We start from the raw sequence: 13,866 nt of genomic DNA, 5'->3' as shown, positions 1-13,866 counted from the left end.
TAGCTTTTAGCCCGTAACAACATAAAAGCGACTTCTATGAGGAACAGCAGCACTAAAACCATATTGAAAATGTATTGCAGAAGCAGCAAAAGGGCACATAAAACACTGAATTGTGAATGAATTTACTTGTGTGTAAGATCACCAAAAAAAAAAAGGACTATTGGGAGAAGCAATTTCCCTTCCCAGCCCTCATGGAGTGGATATTTTGGGGTGGGTTGATTCCACACACACACACACCTAATCTAAATATTCTGTCTCGGCATCAGTGGAAAGGAAGTTACCTTTGTTTCCGAAATGCCTTTATCCTGAATCTTGACGTTGGTTTTGAGAAGGCTGAGGCTTTTTTTATACTGGAAGAAGACAGTACTAGTCTTGAGGCTGTTACTGCTCTGTGAGCTGATTTGCTTTATGTAGAGAAGGTCCATAATATGCCGTAGGATTGTTTCGCTGGGATTTAACTAAGGGTGACAGCTGTCCTCTGATCTTCTACTTGCTTCGTTGCATAAGGTCTCTCGCTAAGCATATTGCTGCTGTGACTCTGTGCATCTTGGAGCCTTAGCTTTGCCCTGCCAGATGAGGATGGTTAACAAATGGGATTTAAAATAATTGTTTGATGTTGACCTCCTTGGCTGAGATCACTTAGCCTGTGCACAAGAAAACGACAGTGCTGATAATATTCATTGGGGTATTCAGATCGAGGCTGGTCCAGTGACCTTGGTAAGGGCACCAATTGAATCTCATCTACCAAATGAACTCATGTTGATATAATAAGACACCTTTTTCATGTCATGGGGTTCATAGCCTTGATGCTTCTAGTGTTCACTGTCTCCGTATTGTTATTTGTTGTCAAATGGTTGATATGTTTTATTATAGGGTAAAAAAACATTTGGTCTGCCTTTGAAGGCATTTCAGAATAGGCTAATTATATATAGGAGACCCTGATTGTTGCTGGAGGAGCTGAAGGATGTTTACAGATTTATCTGGGCAGCCAATTTTCAGAAGGACAGTCCACAGGGCATTACGATTTACATTGTCGAAGGCCTTTGTCAGGTCAAAAAATGCCATATACAGGGGTTGGTTTTGCTCTCTGCATTTTTCTTGAAGCTGTTGAGCAGTGAAAATCATGTCCACTGTCCCCCTAGAAGGCCGAAAACCATTTTGGGATTCAGGAAGGGTAGACTTGGATATTGTTAAGAGATGGTTAGCTAAGATCCTTGCAAGAATTTTGCCGGCTGCAGCTAATAGAGAGATGCCTCAGTAGTTTCCGCAATCAGTTCTGTCACCTTTTTAAAAGAGATTGATAATTTTGGCACCCCTAAAATCTGCTGGGATCTCTTCTCTCTCCCAGATTTTTTCAATGAGCTTGTGAAGTTGTTGTGTAAATTCAATTCCACCCACTTTGGAGACTTTGGCAGGTATCCCATCAGGTCCGCTGGCTTTGTTGTTTTCCATTTGGGTAATAGCTGTACATAACTCTCCCAGATTTGGAGATACTGCAAGCTCATCTCTAACTTGTTTTTGCGGAATTTGTGAGAGGACCTCAGCAGCTACGAGGGGGTTGCGGTTAAGGAGATGTTGGTAATGTTCTTTCCAGCGCAGTGCAATAGCTTCTTTATCTTTTAGAAGTGTGGTACCGTCTGCTGAGCACAGGGGGCATATGCCATGAGGCTTATGAGGGAACAGTTTCAGGCAGCTGATCTTGGGACATTGTGATTCTGAAGGATCAGGGAGAAAAACAAAATGTGTATTAAATGCATGGCTCTCCTGAACACCTGTGCTTTCACTTTCTTAAAACAGAGTGTTTGACCATTATATAATATATAGTTGAAAGTGTGCAGCCAGTGCCTGATGAATTCTTAGAACGCAAAAAAAGGTGACGGAAAGATTTTGAGCTGTCTGTGCTCCTAGGCTGCGACACAGCTTCTTGTCTTCCACCAGGGTTTAAAGAAGTGGGTTTTATGATTTCATAGTGCCACACTGAACCTTTTGGGGTTTTTTATCCAGTACAGAGAATGGGGATCTTGGTCCTTGGAGGCCAGCTCAGCCAGGAACTCTCTAGAGTAGACACGTAGGTGTGAAAATTAATAAATACAAAAGTTTTCTTGGTTTTATAACCTAGGGCACAGATGGAACCTGGCTCTGCAGTGGGAGCTCTGTGCGCTCAGAGTATCGGAGAGCCTGGCACACAGATGACTCTGAAAACTTTCCATTTTGCTGGGGTTGCCTCAATGAACATCACGCTAGGGGTGCCGAGAATCAAAGAGATCATCAATGCCTCCAAAGCCATCAGGTACTGAAGCCAGATTTTATTCTCATCTTGATATTTGAATGGCAGATTTAATTATAACAGGGGGAGGTCTCTCTCTCTCTGTCAACTTGCTAGCTGGAGTCAGAGTCTGGGCACTATAATAAACAGAAACTGACAGGAGCAGGATAACTACAACATTTGATCTATCCAGTAATTCTTGCCTATGACACAAACATTTGTTGTAATGTCTTCTGAAAAGGAAACAAGTTTAGTAACTCAACTTCTGCTTGCAAGTTGCCTACTGTGGCGGGGGGGGGGGAATAAGCTGCAGGATGATATCCCTTATCTTGGATGGCTGCTAAATGCTCTCATTTATAGGGGTTCAATGTATCTGTTGCTCTCTTGATCCATCAAAATGAGACCTTTTTTTTTTTAAAGGTAGAGAGTTATTTGTTAGGCCTACCTGTTGATCAAAGCACAAAAATAACTGAACCTAAAAAGTTACAGTGTACCGTATTTTTCACCCTATAGGACGCACTTTTTCCCCTCCAAAAATGAAGGGGAAATTTGTGTGCATCCTATGGGGCGAATGCAGGCTTTCGCTGAAGCCTGGAGAGCGAGAGGGGTCGGTGCGCACCGACCCCTCTTGCTCTCCAGGCTTCAGGAAGCTATCCCCCCAGCCCAGCAAGCTCCAGGAGTGATGGCGAGGTTGCGCACAACCTCGCCATCGCTCTGGGACCTGTTCTGGGGGCTGGGGTCGGGGGAAGCTCGGGCTTCCCCCGCCCCCAGCCCCGCAAGCTCCAACAGCGATGGCGAAGCCCGCACTGGGCTCCCACGGCTTGCGGAGAGCTGCCTGTTCTGGGGGCTGGGGTCCGGGGAAGCTCGGGCTTCCCCCGCCCCAGCCCCGCGCCTGGGAGGGAAATAATTTTTTCCCCTTTATTTCCCCCCCAAAAAACTAGGTGTGCCTTATGGGCCGGTGCGTCCTATGGGGCGAAAAATACGGTACTTGCCATTTGCTACCTCGACCTAAGGCAGCAAGATAAAAAGGGGTCAATTTAGTAGCTGATTGCACTATAATTAGTAGACTCTTGATTAACGAAGTCAAGATACTGTGTGAACAAGGTCAGGGCTCATAAGAGGAACCTCCATTCACACAAAAGTGTTGTGCTATGTCTTCCAAGCTATGAGCAAGATTCAGTATCCTTGAAATAATTGGTTTGGGATTCTTCTTACCGAAAAGCAACAAATTTCAGCAGAGTGAGTTAATACCACAGCAGATAACTGCAGAGATGCGGTTTATGGATTTTTTTTAGATTTTAAATGTACGGGCATCATAAGTTGTTTTGTACAATGTTTAGTTCTCGATATATAAAATAGAATTATTAGTAATGTTCATGGTACGTAAAGGTAATAAACCAGTAAGCTTTTCACAACTATATGCTTTTGCTACTTATCTATAGTACGCCAATTATCACAGCCCACCTTGACACGGACGATGATCCAGACTTTGCCCGTTTGGTTAAAGGACGAATAGAGAAGACACTACTGGGAGAGGTAGACGGTCCCTTATTGTTGCTTAATATACAATATTTCCAATTATGGTTCTGCACTGCTGTGAGGCTTATTAAACAATGAGCATGGTTGAATTTCCCTTTTTTACTTTCAGATTTCGGAGTACATTGAAGAGGTTTTCCTTCCTGACGACTGTTTCATTCTTGTCAAGCTTTCGTTAGAGCGGATTAGGCTGCTGAGGCTGGAAGTGAGTGTGTCCCCCTCTCACTGATACTGTCTTCGAGAAACTGATTTGCCACAGGGGTGCCTTCAGGCAGGGCAGATACCGCAGTGAAAATTAGCGTGGCTTTTTCTGTAGTGCTTTAATTTATTCTAGTTATTGCTCTGTGGTACCTTCAATATGTTAATTGCTTCTGCAGCATGCATCTATGCACATTTTCAAAGAGAATTAATGTTCTCTGCTAGTTTCCCCCTAACCAGATTTGAAGTGAGCAGGGAGCAGATGGATCAGTCTAGCTGTCTTTCTATTTCCACCCTGCGTCAGTTTCACACACATTTATTCATAGGAACATAGGAAGTTACCTTATAGAGAGTTCGACCATTGGCCCATGTAACTCAGTAAGGTCTACATCGATCGGCAGCAGCTCTTCAGAGTTTCAGACTGGAGACATCAAAGTCCTACTTGGAGATGCTTTGGATTGAACCTGGAGCCTTTGGCAAAACAGGTGCTCTACCACAGAGCTACAAAACCCTAACTCTTCTGATCCCTTTCCATGTTAATCTGCATTTAAAAAAAAAAAAGAAGAAGAAGAAGAGTTTGGATTTGATATCCCGCCTTTCACTCCCCTTCAGGAGTCTCAAAGTGGCTAACATTCTCCTTTCCCTTCGTCCCCCACAACAAACACTCTGTGAGGTGAGTGGGGCTGAGAGACTTCAAAGAAGTGTGACAGGCCCAAGGTCACCCAGCAGCTGCATGTGGAGGAGCAGAGACGCGAACCCGGTTCACCAGATTACGAGACTACCGCTCTTAACCACTACACCACACTGGCCCATGAACAGTACAGTCGTACCTTGGATCCCAAATGCCTTGCAAGTCGAAAGTTTTGGCTCCCGAACACCGCAAACCCGCAAGTGACTGTTCCGGTTTGTGAACTATTTTTAGAAGCTGAACGTCCGACGGGGCTTCCACAGCTTCTGATTGGCTGCAGGAGCTCCCTGCAACCAATCAGAAGCCGCGCTTTGGTTTCCAAACGTTTTGGAAGTCAAACGGACTTCCAGAACGGATTCTGTTTGGCTTCCAAAGTACGACTGTAGTATCTAAATTCATATTTGGATATCTATGCAGAATATGTATCTATGTAGTTTATATCAACATGCATATTTCAGGATAAAAAATTAGAAATCTGTATGTTGGTATGCCTTTTCTTTTGAGATGAGAACTGCGTTGTAAAATTTGGAAAAATGCAAAATCCAAAGGATAATTGCACTCCGATTTGCGTGTTAGTCTGGAGGTGTGAATTAGGTCAGCTTGTTTGAAAATCCAGACTAAATGAAATTTTCCTCCATCTCTAGCTGCACCAGGATTTGTAACCCCAGAATGCCTGGTTGTTGTTTCTCATATGCAGAAGCATCCAAATGTCATTTACACCTGTGGTCCAAAGTGGTGCATCTTAACAATAATCTGCACCATGTAATTACTCTGACCATGTAAGCTGGCTCATCGAACTTGGATTGCAGCTGCTGCGCAAACAATATTTTAAATAAATTTCTGATGAAATTCTGAGCAGGCAATTCCTGGAGTGATTTGCACTGATCTCTTTAGGGCATGTAAAACAAATATTGTCTCACACCCGACTAATGCATCAATTTCTGCTCTCTTGAGGGCCCCCGCAGTTCATCCACCTCTGTAATCCCTGAGCCCATATGGCCCCAAGTAATCTCTCTTCAACAGCGTTGGGTTGCTCTTGCCACTACGCTTCTCTTGTTGGTCCAAACATGGCAACAGGCAGTGAGCAGCTGCAAATCACGGTGGTTAGGTTACGAGGTAGTGGCTAGCCAGAGATGGTCCAGTGAGTTCCGTGGCAGAGCAGGGAGGGACGAGGGTGGCGCTGTGGGTTAAACCAGAGAGCCTAGGACTTGCCGATCAGAAGGTTGGCGGTTTGAATCCCCACGACGGGGTGAGCTCCCTGCTCCTGCCAACCTAGCAGTTCGAAAGCACGTCAAAGTGCAAGTAGATAAATAGGTACCGCTCCGGCGGGAAGGTAAACGGCGCTTCCATGCGCTGCTCTGGTTTGCCAGAAGCGGCTTAGTCATGCTGGCCACATGACCCAGAAGCTGTACGCTGGCTCCCTCGGCCAATAAAGCGAGATGAGCGCTGCAACCCCAGAGTCGGCCACGACTGGACCTGATGGTCAGGGGTCCCTTTACCTTTACCTCCTCTGTTTGCATCTACCATGCCAAATGCAGTTGCCACTCACTGCTTCAGAGGGACAGGCTTGTCTTGGACTTCCTCAAGTGGGAATGGACCTCCTGGTTATTGAAAGCAATGTGGGCAAGTTCCTCCTCAACAGTGCCTAGGCCGGCTACCCGGAGACAACCTCCACCTTATCACTGGTGGTAGGCCTGAGAGCCCCACCATCTCCACCATGGCCCGCTACTCGAGGACCCCAGCCAGCACAGCATCTGACTGAGCTGGCTTAACAATAGGCATCATCTGCATGTGTGCATTTTAATGAACTGAACAGAGTGAAAGGTTATGAGTCATGGGGGTGCAGAGATTGTGTGAGTGAACTTAGTGCTTAGCTTATATTTTAATTGCTATTTTGTTAATGTTTTTAATATTGTTTTATAGATTCTAAATGCTGTGTTGATTTGTTAATCATATGACTTGCCATAATTGTGAGGTTTAGCTTATTTTTTTAGTTGCTGTTTTGTTTAGTTTTTTTATAGATTGCAACTGTTTTATTGATAATTTGTTAATTATTTTATATGATGTATGCTGTATTCACAATGTGCTATTATGTTTTATTATGTTATGGTTATTTATTGCTTGTTAGCCGCTTTGAGATTCATTTGAATGAAAAGTGGCCTAGAAATACAATCAATCAAATCAATCACCGGTGTTAGCCAGATGAAATTAGAGAGTTCTGACCTCCTGTTAATTTCCCTGTTTGAGGCTGAAGCTACACATGGCACAGAATGAGTTGGGAAAGTCCTGCAGTGGTAAAACAGCCTCTACCTCTTCAGCTGTAGGTACCACTTTCATGTGAGCGAGTAGTCAAAGGACCTCTCTTACAATACATTAGCATATAAGGAAGAAAGGTTTAGAGCAATCCTCTCTTAGTTCAGTACATCCTTTTTATCTGTACGAGGTCAATTGAAATGGCACTCAGCACAACCAGTTGCAGTCTGAAGTTGCACATCTGTGCAATATGTAGAATGACTGTAATTCATGCACCCAACTTGAGCATGGGGGGGGGGCCGTACCTGGGAGTCATTACTTCCAACATTACATTGAAAATGTAAGAAGAGGGTGTATGGGTCAGTTGTGCCGCCCAAAGCCTCCCTCAGGCTTCAGTAGCACGAGGCTGAAATGGATATTCACATATTTCAGAACTGAATATTTTTGGGGCTCCTGGGCAGTAGCGAACATCGCCTGGCCGAATAGAATAGCATCTTGCGAAGGCCGTCAAATAATCGCTTGCAGAGCTTTTGCCAGACTAGTGTTTTGGACACCGTGTAACAAATTGCATGCCCGCGGAACTGCGCCCAGTGTCGAAATAATTATGCAAATAACAAAGTGACATTTGTGACACAGGTTAATGCGGAGACTGTGCGGTATTCTATTTGTGTCTCGAAGCTGAGAGTGAAGCCTGGGGATGTAGCTGTTCACGGTGAGGCCGTTGTCTGCGTTACTCCCCGAGAGAACAGCAAGAGTTCAATGTACTATGTCTTGCAGTCTCTGAAAGAAGAACTACCAAAAGTAAGGACTTTCCACCTTCCGTGTGTGATGCTCGACAACAAATGCATGTGCTCAGAGCACAGCATTCAAAGGATTCACTGCATTAGTGTGAGAATTCTTGAAAGCCTCTGCTAAGAATACCCCCGTTTCATTTCTTACTTCTTCCGTTTTTCCCCTGAAGAAGCTTTTGTAATTTGAAAACATATTGGGCATCTTGTACCTTTATAAATTTGTGCATATTTAACAGAAGCTGATCTGGGTATTGCCCTCTTGCTGTTGGATGAGCCTATTTTACATCATGATCTATATTTTGTGTGTGTTTGTATGTATATGTAGAGAGAGATCAGACTTTATTACATACCATTTTTCAGCCCAAAGGCTCCCTAATCCATGACCTGCATTATAATATAATATATATATATACACACACAGTAAAGTACAATAAAATGCCTTCGGTCATTCAAAAAATAATACTGGAGATCACAGTGTAATTCTTTGGCGATCACTCATGGCCGAGTAAGGTTGTCTTCCATGAACACGGTATTAACAGTGAGTCCGTAAGTTACTGTGGAGGTCAGTTCTGGATCCACACAGCCTTTCATATTGGGGACATAGGTTTCTGGGCGGGAGTTGATCACGGTGAGGATTTGCCAAACGTGCCTTCCTCTTAGCTCGTTTCTCCCTTTCAGTGTAATAAATTAGGTGCTAAACCTTCAGGGTACTGAGTTAGTTTTACTGAAGCTCTTTGGGAAGTTCCTCTTAAGGATAACTTCACAAATTTGCTTGAAGGAGTGATAAGTGGTGGCTTCTCTTAATTACAGTGAGCACACTCACTATTTTGTCAAAGCAGTGAAGCCTTTGGTGCCCATTGGCTGAGTAGTAATGATGTCACAAAGAAGAATGATGTCACAAAGAAGCTGAGCAATAGATGGAAGCTTAGGGAAAGAGAGCTCAGGGCTGAGGTTTGCTGAAGGAAAGGGAGCCTGACCGGCTGAAGAGACAGGAGCTGGAGGAATGGGGTAAGGAGAGAAAGAGGGTGGACAGGAGAAGGGGACCCTTGAAGAGGATGCAGAGGAGCCAAGGAAATAATGAAGAGCAGAGAGTGGCATGCAGGAACTGGGGGAAGAGGAAGAAACCAGTGGGAGGAGGTGTTTGAAGAAACTGATTCTGTTTGGTTGCAATTGCATTGAAAACAGCTTGGCCTTTCAAAAACAGCCAGATCCCTACCAAAGCCAAACTATTTCCTTCCCTTTCCAATAAAGAAATCAAATAACTACGTAACAAAATCAGTTGAGTGCCTAATTGAAGTAGACTGATCTGTGCCAGATGCATATTCTTTGGGTTGCAAAAAGGCACACGCCAAGTGAAAAGGCTTGAAGTACAGAAGTCATTGAAGACCATCCTTTCTAGGAATTCTGTTTCTATGTTGCAGATTGTGAGCCCTAGTTATGTGGACTCCTAGCCTTCGAGTGTTCTGACTGCTTTCCTTCACAGTCACAACACACATCCGTGGAAGTCCCAAGCAAATATGAAGAGCCAGGGGTGGAAGCTAACCTGTAGTCATCCCAATGTTGCTTGATTTCAGTTCCCATTATCTCTGACCATTAGGCTATGCAGGCTTGGGACGGATGGGAGCTGGGAGTCACCTGCATCTGGAGGGCTACAGGTGTGTCACTTCCAGTTTAGGCAATATTAAACAGTCACTGTAGGAAAGAGCAAGGAGGGCAAAGAGTAGGGTTTTGATTGCGATATCTGATCTATAGCAAGAAGCATTTATCAGGGTATCTGTCTTCTAGACACTTTTTAAAATTTCCTTTCCTCCATAAAGGTGGTTGTGCAGGGTATCCCGGAAGTGTCTCGCGCTGTCATTCATATTGATGAGCAGAGTGGGAAGGAGAAGTACAAGCTGCTGGTGGAAGGTGACAACCTGCGAGCTGTCATGGCCACACATGGAGTCAAAGGAACAAGGACTACTTCGAACAACACTTACGAGGTAGCCATCAAGAGGGCATTGGTGATATGAGCTGGTGGTGTGAGGCATAGTGGTTGAGTGATGGAGCCTGTGGAAGTTCTTGGTTCAAATGTCACCTTTTCCATGAATTCCCTAGGTCATGGGGAGGCAATCCAGCCTGCAGACAGTCTGGGAATCAGCATGTTTTTACATGAGTAGAATGTGTCATTTTATTTAAAATGCATCTCTGGATTATTTGTGGGGCATAGGAATTCGTTCATTCCCCACCCCAAAAGAATATATATATAGTCTGGCCGCCCCACAAGGTCTGAGGGACAGTGGATAGGCCCCCTGCTGAAAAGGTTTGCTGACCCCTGTCCTAGGTGGTCTAAGGCAGGCCATGTTCTCTCAAGACTAACTTCTTTCCCCCCATCCCCCCACCCCCAATCTACAATATGGAGTTAATACAGATTGCAGCAATATAGTGAAACACTCCGAACACTCAGAAAGCGTTATTATTATTATTTATTGAATTTATATACTTCCTATACCCAGGGTCGTTCACAGATATAAAACCACAAAATACATAATAAAAATAAAAGCAACAACCCAATAGCTTCCCCCCCAAAAACAACACCACATTTTAAAAGGGCATAGGCTGTCAATCAGATCAACCAAAGGCCTGGTTAAAAAGGAACATTTTTGCCTGGCACTATAATGAAGGCTCCAGGCGAACTTCCCTGGGAAGAGCATCCCACAGACAGGGAGCCACTACAGAGAAGGCCCGTTCTCGTGTTGCCACCCTCCAGACCTCTCAAGGAGGAGGAGGCACGTGAAGAAGGGCCTCAGAAGATGATCTCATGGTCCAGGTAGGTTCATATGGAAAGAGACAGTCCTTGAGGTATTGCGGTCCTGAGCCGTTTAAGGCTTTATAGGTCAAAACCAGCATTCTATAGTGTGATAACGAAGAAAAATGCTACCACTGGAAGCTACTGCTTGTAACGAGGCAGGGGCAAGCTCGGGTGCAAGCCAGGGCAATTTTTAAGCCAAAATATATGGGAATGATTGTAGTTTGGGGGAAGGAGTTGCTTTGGAAAATCACAGTGCTTATGTGCCAGCAGAAACAATGTTTTGCCACTTCCCTAAACCACATAATTTAATCCACTAGGTCGAGAAAACCTTGGGCATTGAGGCTGCCCGGACCACCATCATCAATGAGATTCAGTACACTATGGTAAACCATGGTATGAGCATTGACCGGAGGCATGTGATGCTGCTGTCTGACCTGATGACATACAAGGTTTGTTTTCTCCCTTTTCATTGTTTTGCCACCAATGCACTTGGCTCTCCTTTCCTCAAATAAATGCAAATGAAGAAAATACCGGGGAAACACCTATACGAGTGTTGCTTGCTGCGATATCCACATGGTTTACTCCCTTCCTAGGCACCTGCGTAGCAAAGAGCCTCATGATGGGCATCCGTTTACTGTACTGACATACAGTATATCTTCTAAGCCCAAATTAAGGTTTAGGGTGGTTGTTTTTCTTTTGGTCCAAGTAATCAGTAATATGTGAATCATTCGGATGTGGCCTTCCAGGAAGGTCCACACATATTTTGCCCCCTCCCCCCACTGGCGTACCCCGTTTCCTTCCCCTCTGCCCAGCGCCACAAGAGTGAGCAGTGTGGGCAGAGTGAGCAGGCTGGTCTGTCAGCTGCCAGTCTGCCATACTCTTTCCACTTGCTTTGTTGACTGGGAGAGATCAGCCTCTGCTGCCAGCAATTGCAAGAGACATTGGCACTTCCCCGCACCTGATTGGCCACGAGCCTGGGAAAGGGAAGTTGGCACTCAAGAATCAGTGGCCTAATATAATAGAATGATAAGAAACTAAGCATGGTAGGTCTTAGGCTGTTGTATATGTAAAAAATATGTTATATATGTATATGTTGTATTTGAGAGGAGGCGGGCAAGACAATTGTTCCAAATCTCCTTTATTAACAACCATGCTGGACAAATTATTATGCATCCATATAGCTATCAGTGTACACTTGCCCAGGACAAGAAATGCAACTTCATCCACCGTATAGATTTGCCTTCTTTGTACAGAGTCAAAGCCTTTGTTGAGCATGAATTAGCTTATGAGGTTCCGCTGTCTTCCTTTTCTCGGACTAGGGTGAGGTTCTGGGGATTACTCGGTTTGGCCTGGCAAAAATGAAGGAGAGTGTATTGATGCTTGCTTCGTTTGAGAAGACAGCAGATCACCTCTTTGACGCTGCATATTTTGGGCAGAAGGATTCAGTGTGTGGTAAGTGTCTTGGGTGATGAATCTTGCCACTAAGCACAGCTCTCTAAATGGATCCTGGCTGAAAATGGGGGAAGTGGAGCATGGCCTTTTTTGCTGTTGCCCCATAGTAGGGAATGATCTCTCTTCCTACTCCTTTTTTCACCATGGCCTTGACGTAGTGAAGTTGTTTTGCAGGTAATAACTGCTTTAGATCAGTCTTCACGATTGTAATATGTAATATTACTGTAGCTAATCTCTTAAACAACCTTTGCTTCTTTAAGTCCATGATGCACATTGCATGGGAAATATGAGGCTTTAATTGTTTTTTCTTGATCTTCTCTAGGCGTTTCTGAGTGCATCATTATGGGTATCCCAATGAACATTGGAACTGGACTTTTCAAGCTGCTGCATAAAGCTGACAAGGAAGCAGACCCCCCGAGAAGGCCTTTAATTTTTGACAACCCCGATTTCCATATTTCCCTTACTACGTAGCAGCTGGAGAGCACCAAACAGCAAGCAGATGGCATATTTTAAACTGGAGCTGCATGCCTCTCTAAGTAGGGTTTGGAGGCTGGATAAGTGAGAGATCATGATGTGCGCAACTGATCCACCACTGCTGCAGGCGTTTATCTTTTGTGTACTTAATCCGCAGTGAACTTCAGCTGACGGCGTTTGGTTTTTAAAAGCAATAATTTTCCCTGCTACATCAAAAACCTGTAACATGGATTGTGGGACACCAAATCCCTATGAAAGGGAAGACGCTTAACGTTTTTGCCTGGATTTCTGTCAGAAGCATTAGCTATAGTAATAGGAAAGAATTCTGCTGCCTCTACCAGCTGTGATAAACATCTGTCAGAGTGTCCAAAGTAATTTCCAGTTGGATTGATGTCAAATAGGTTGTGTTTGCTGTCATATGTAGTGCATATCCTTTTCTGTTAAAGTTTGCTTCCCAAGTACACTTTGTGTGGCAACTTCTTAGAAAAAAGGGGGGGGAAGTGGCCTGAGAAATTCTTTATATTTTGGGGCCATTTCACACAACTCCATTCCACGTAGATTCCACCACAGAGTAACTACAGAAAGAGAGAGGAAGACAGAGGGGTGGGAATCAAAATTGGCTCTGAATGGTAGTGAATTGAACGGGGAGGAGCTATTGGGGGTTAGCATTGGGGTCATGGCCAACACTGATTTTATTTATTAGAAGTTTCAGAGAATGATCTTACCTGCTAAAGTTCAGGCACTGATACACTGACTATTTCTCCAGCCTAATTAATACACAATAGTGTTATGTTAATGATGAGCTAATGGGAACGACTGGGAATTTGCAAGTGGGGGCCTTTCATTCTCATAGACATTCCTTGGGTTTACTCCCCAGAGTAATTATATTCTGTAGGTAAGAAAGCTGCAAAACTCACTTTTGTAATATCTGACACTTTTTATATTGCTGAATGTTGAAGAGTTTGTGAGTAAAGTTTTTAAGTAAATGAAGGGACTTTGAACCCTTCAATACTTTTGTAGCAAGTAACATGATGGGGAAAACTAGATGAGGAAATGAAGGCAATGCCCCTCTCCCCCCCTTATTGTTTAAATTATCCCTTTTTGGTTCATATTGATTCATGCGTTTCACGTTGGTCCTAAACTACCATACATTGTTTATCAGAGCAAATGTTTAACTGATTCGCAATTATATTTGTATGTGCTTGTTAGTATTACCCCCAACATAGGAATTAAGGTCATCTTCTGGTTTGTTTGCTTTTTTGTTAAAGAAAAATGATAATGTACAGCAAATTGCATGATTCTTTTTTTGCTAGGCATAAAGAAACAAATTCTGAATACAAAGAAAGATAATACGACGAAATAGTGATAATAAAATAAACAAAATTGGTAATGCAGCCAGAATAGCATTTATGACCAC

General features: G+C 43.9%; 1 protein-coding gene across 2 annotated transcripts in view; it reads left to right on the top strand.

The window, feature by feature from the left end:
• The window catches only part of POLR3A (RNA polymerase III subunit A), a 51,268-nt gene extending 38,358 nt beyond the window's left edge, over positions 1 to 12,910 (top strand). For both annotated transcript variants that reach the window (XM_053388144.1, XM_053388143.1), the window contains 8 exons: positions 2,120 to 2,290; positions 3,709 to 3,802; positions 3,915 to 4,007; positions 7,578 to 7,742; positions 9,550 to 9,714; positions 10,841 to 10,972; positions 11,843 to 11,975; positions 12,298 to 12,910. In XM_053388144.1, coding sequence (XP_053244119.1) covers positions 2,120 to 2,290; positions 3,709 to 3,802; positions 3,915 to 4,007; positions 7,578 to 7,742; positions 9,550 to 9,714; positions 10,841 to 10,972; positions 11,843 to 11,975; positions 12,298 to 12,446 — 1,102 coding nt within the window. In that variant the 3' untranslated portion in view covers positions 12,447 to 12,910. The remainder of the gene's footprint in view (positions 1 to 2,119; positions 2,291 to 3,708; positions 3,803 to 3,914; positions 4,008 to 7,577; positions 7,743 to 9,549; positions 9,715 to 10,840; positions 10,973 to 11,842; positions 11,976 to 12,297) is intronic.
• Positions 12,911 to 13,866: the final 956 nt, after the last annotated feature.

This window comes from Podarcis raffonei, chromosome 5 (assembly GCF_027172205.1).
Source record: "Podarcis raffonei isolate rPodRaf1 chromosome 5, rPodRaf1.pri, whole genome shotgun sequence".
In the NCBI taxonomy this organism is placed as follows: Eukaryota; Metazoa; Chordata; class Lepidosauria; order Squamata; family Lacertidae; genus Podarcis; species Podarcis raffonei.
Note: the sequence above shows the minus strand (reverse complement) of the source record. Positions and strands in the feature narration are given on the sequence as shown.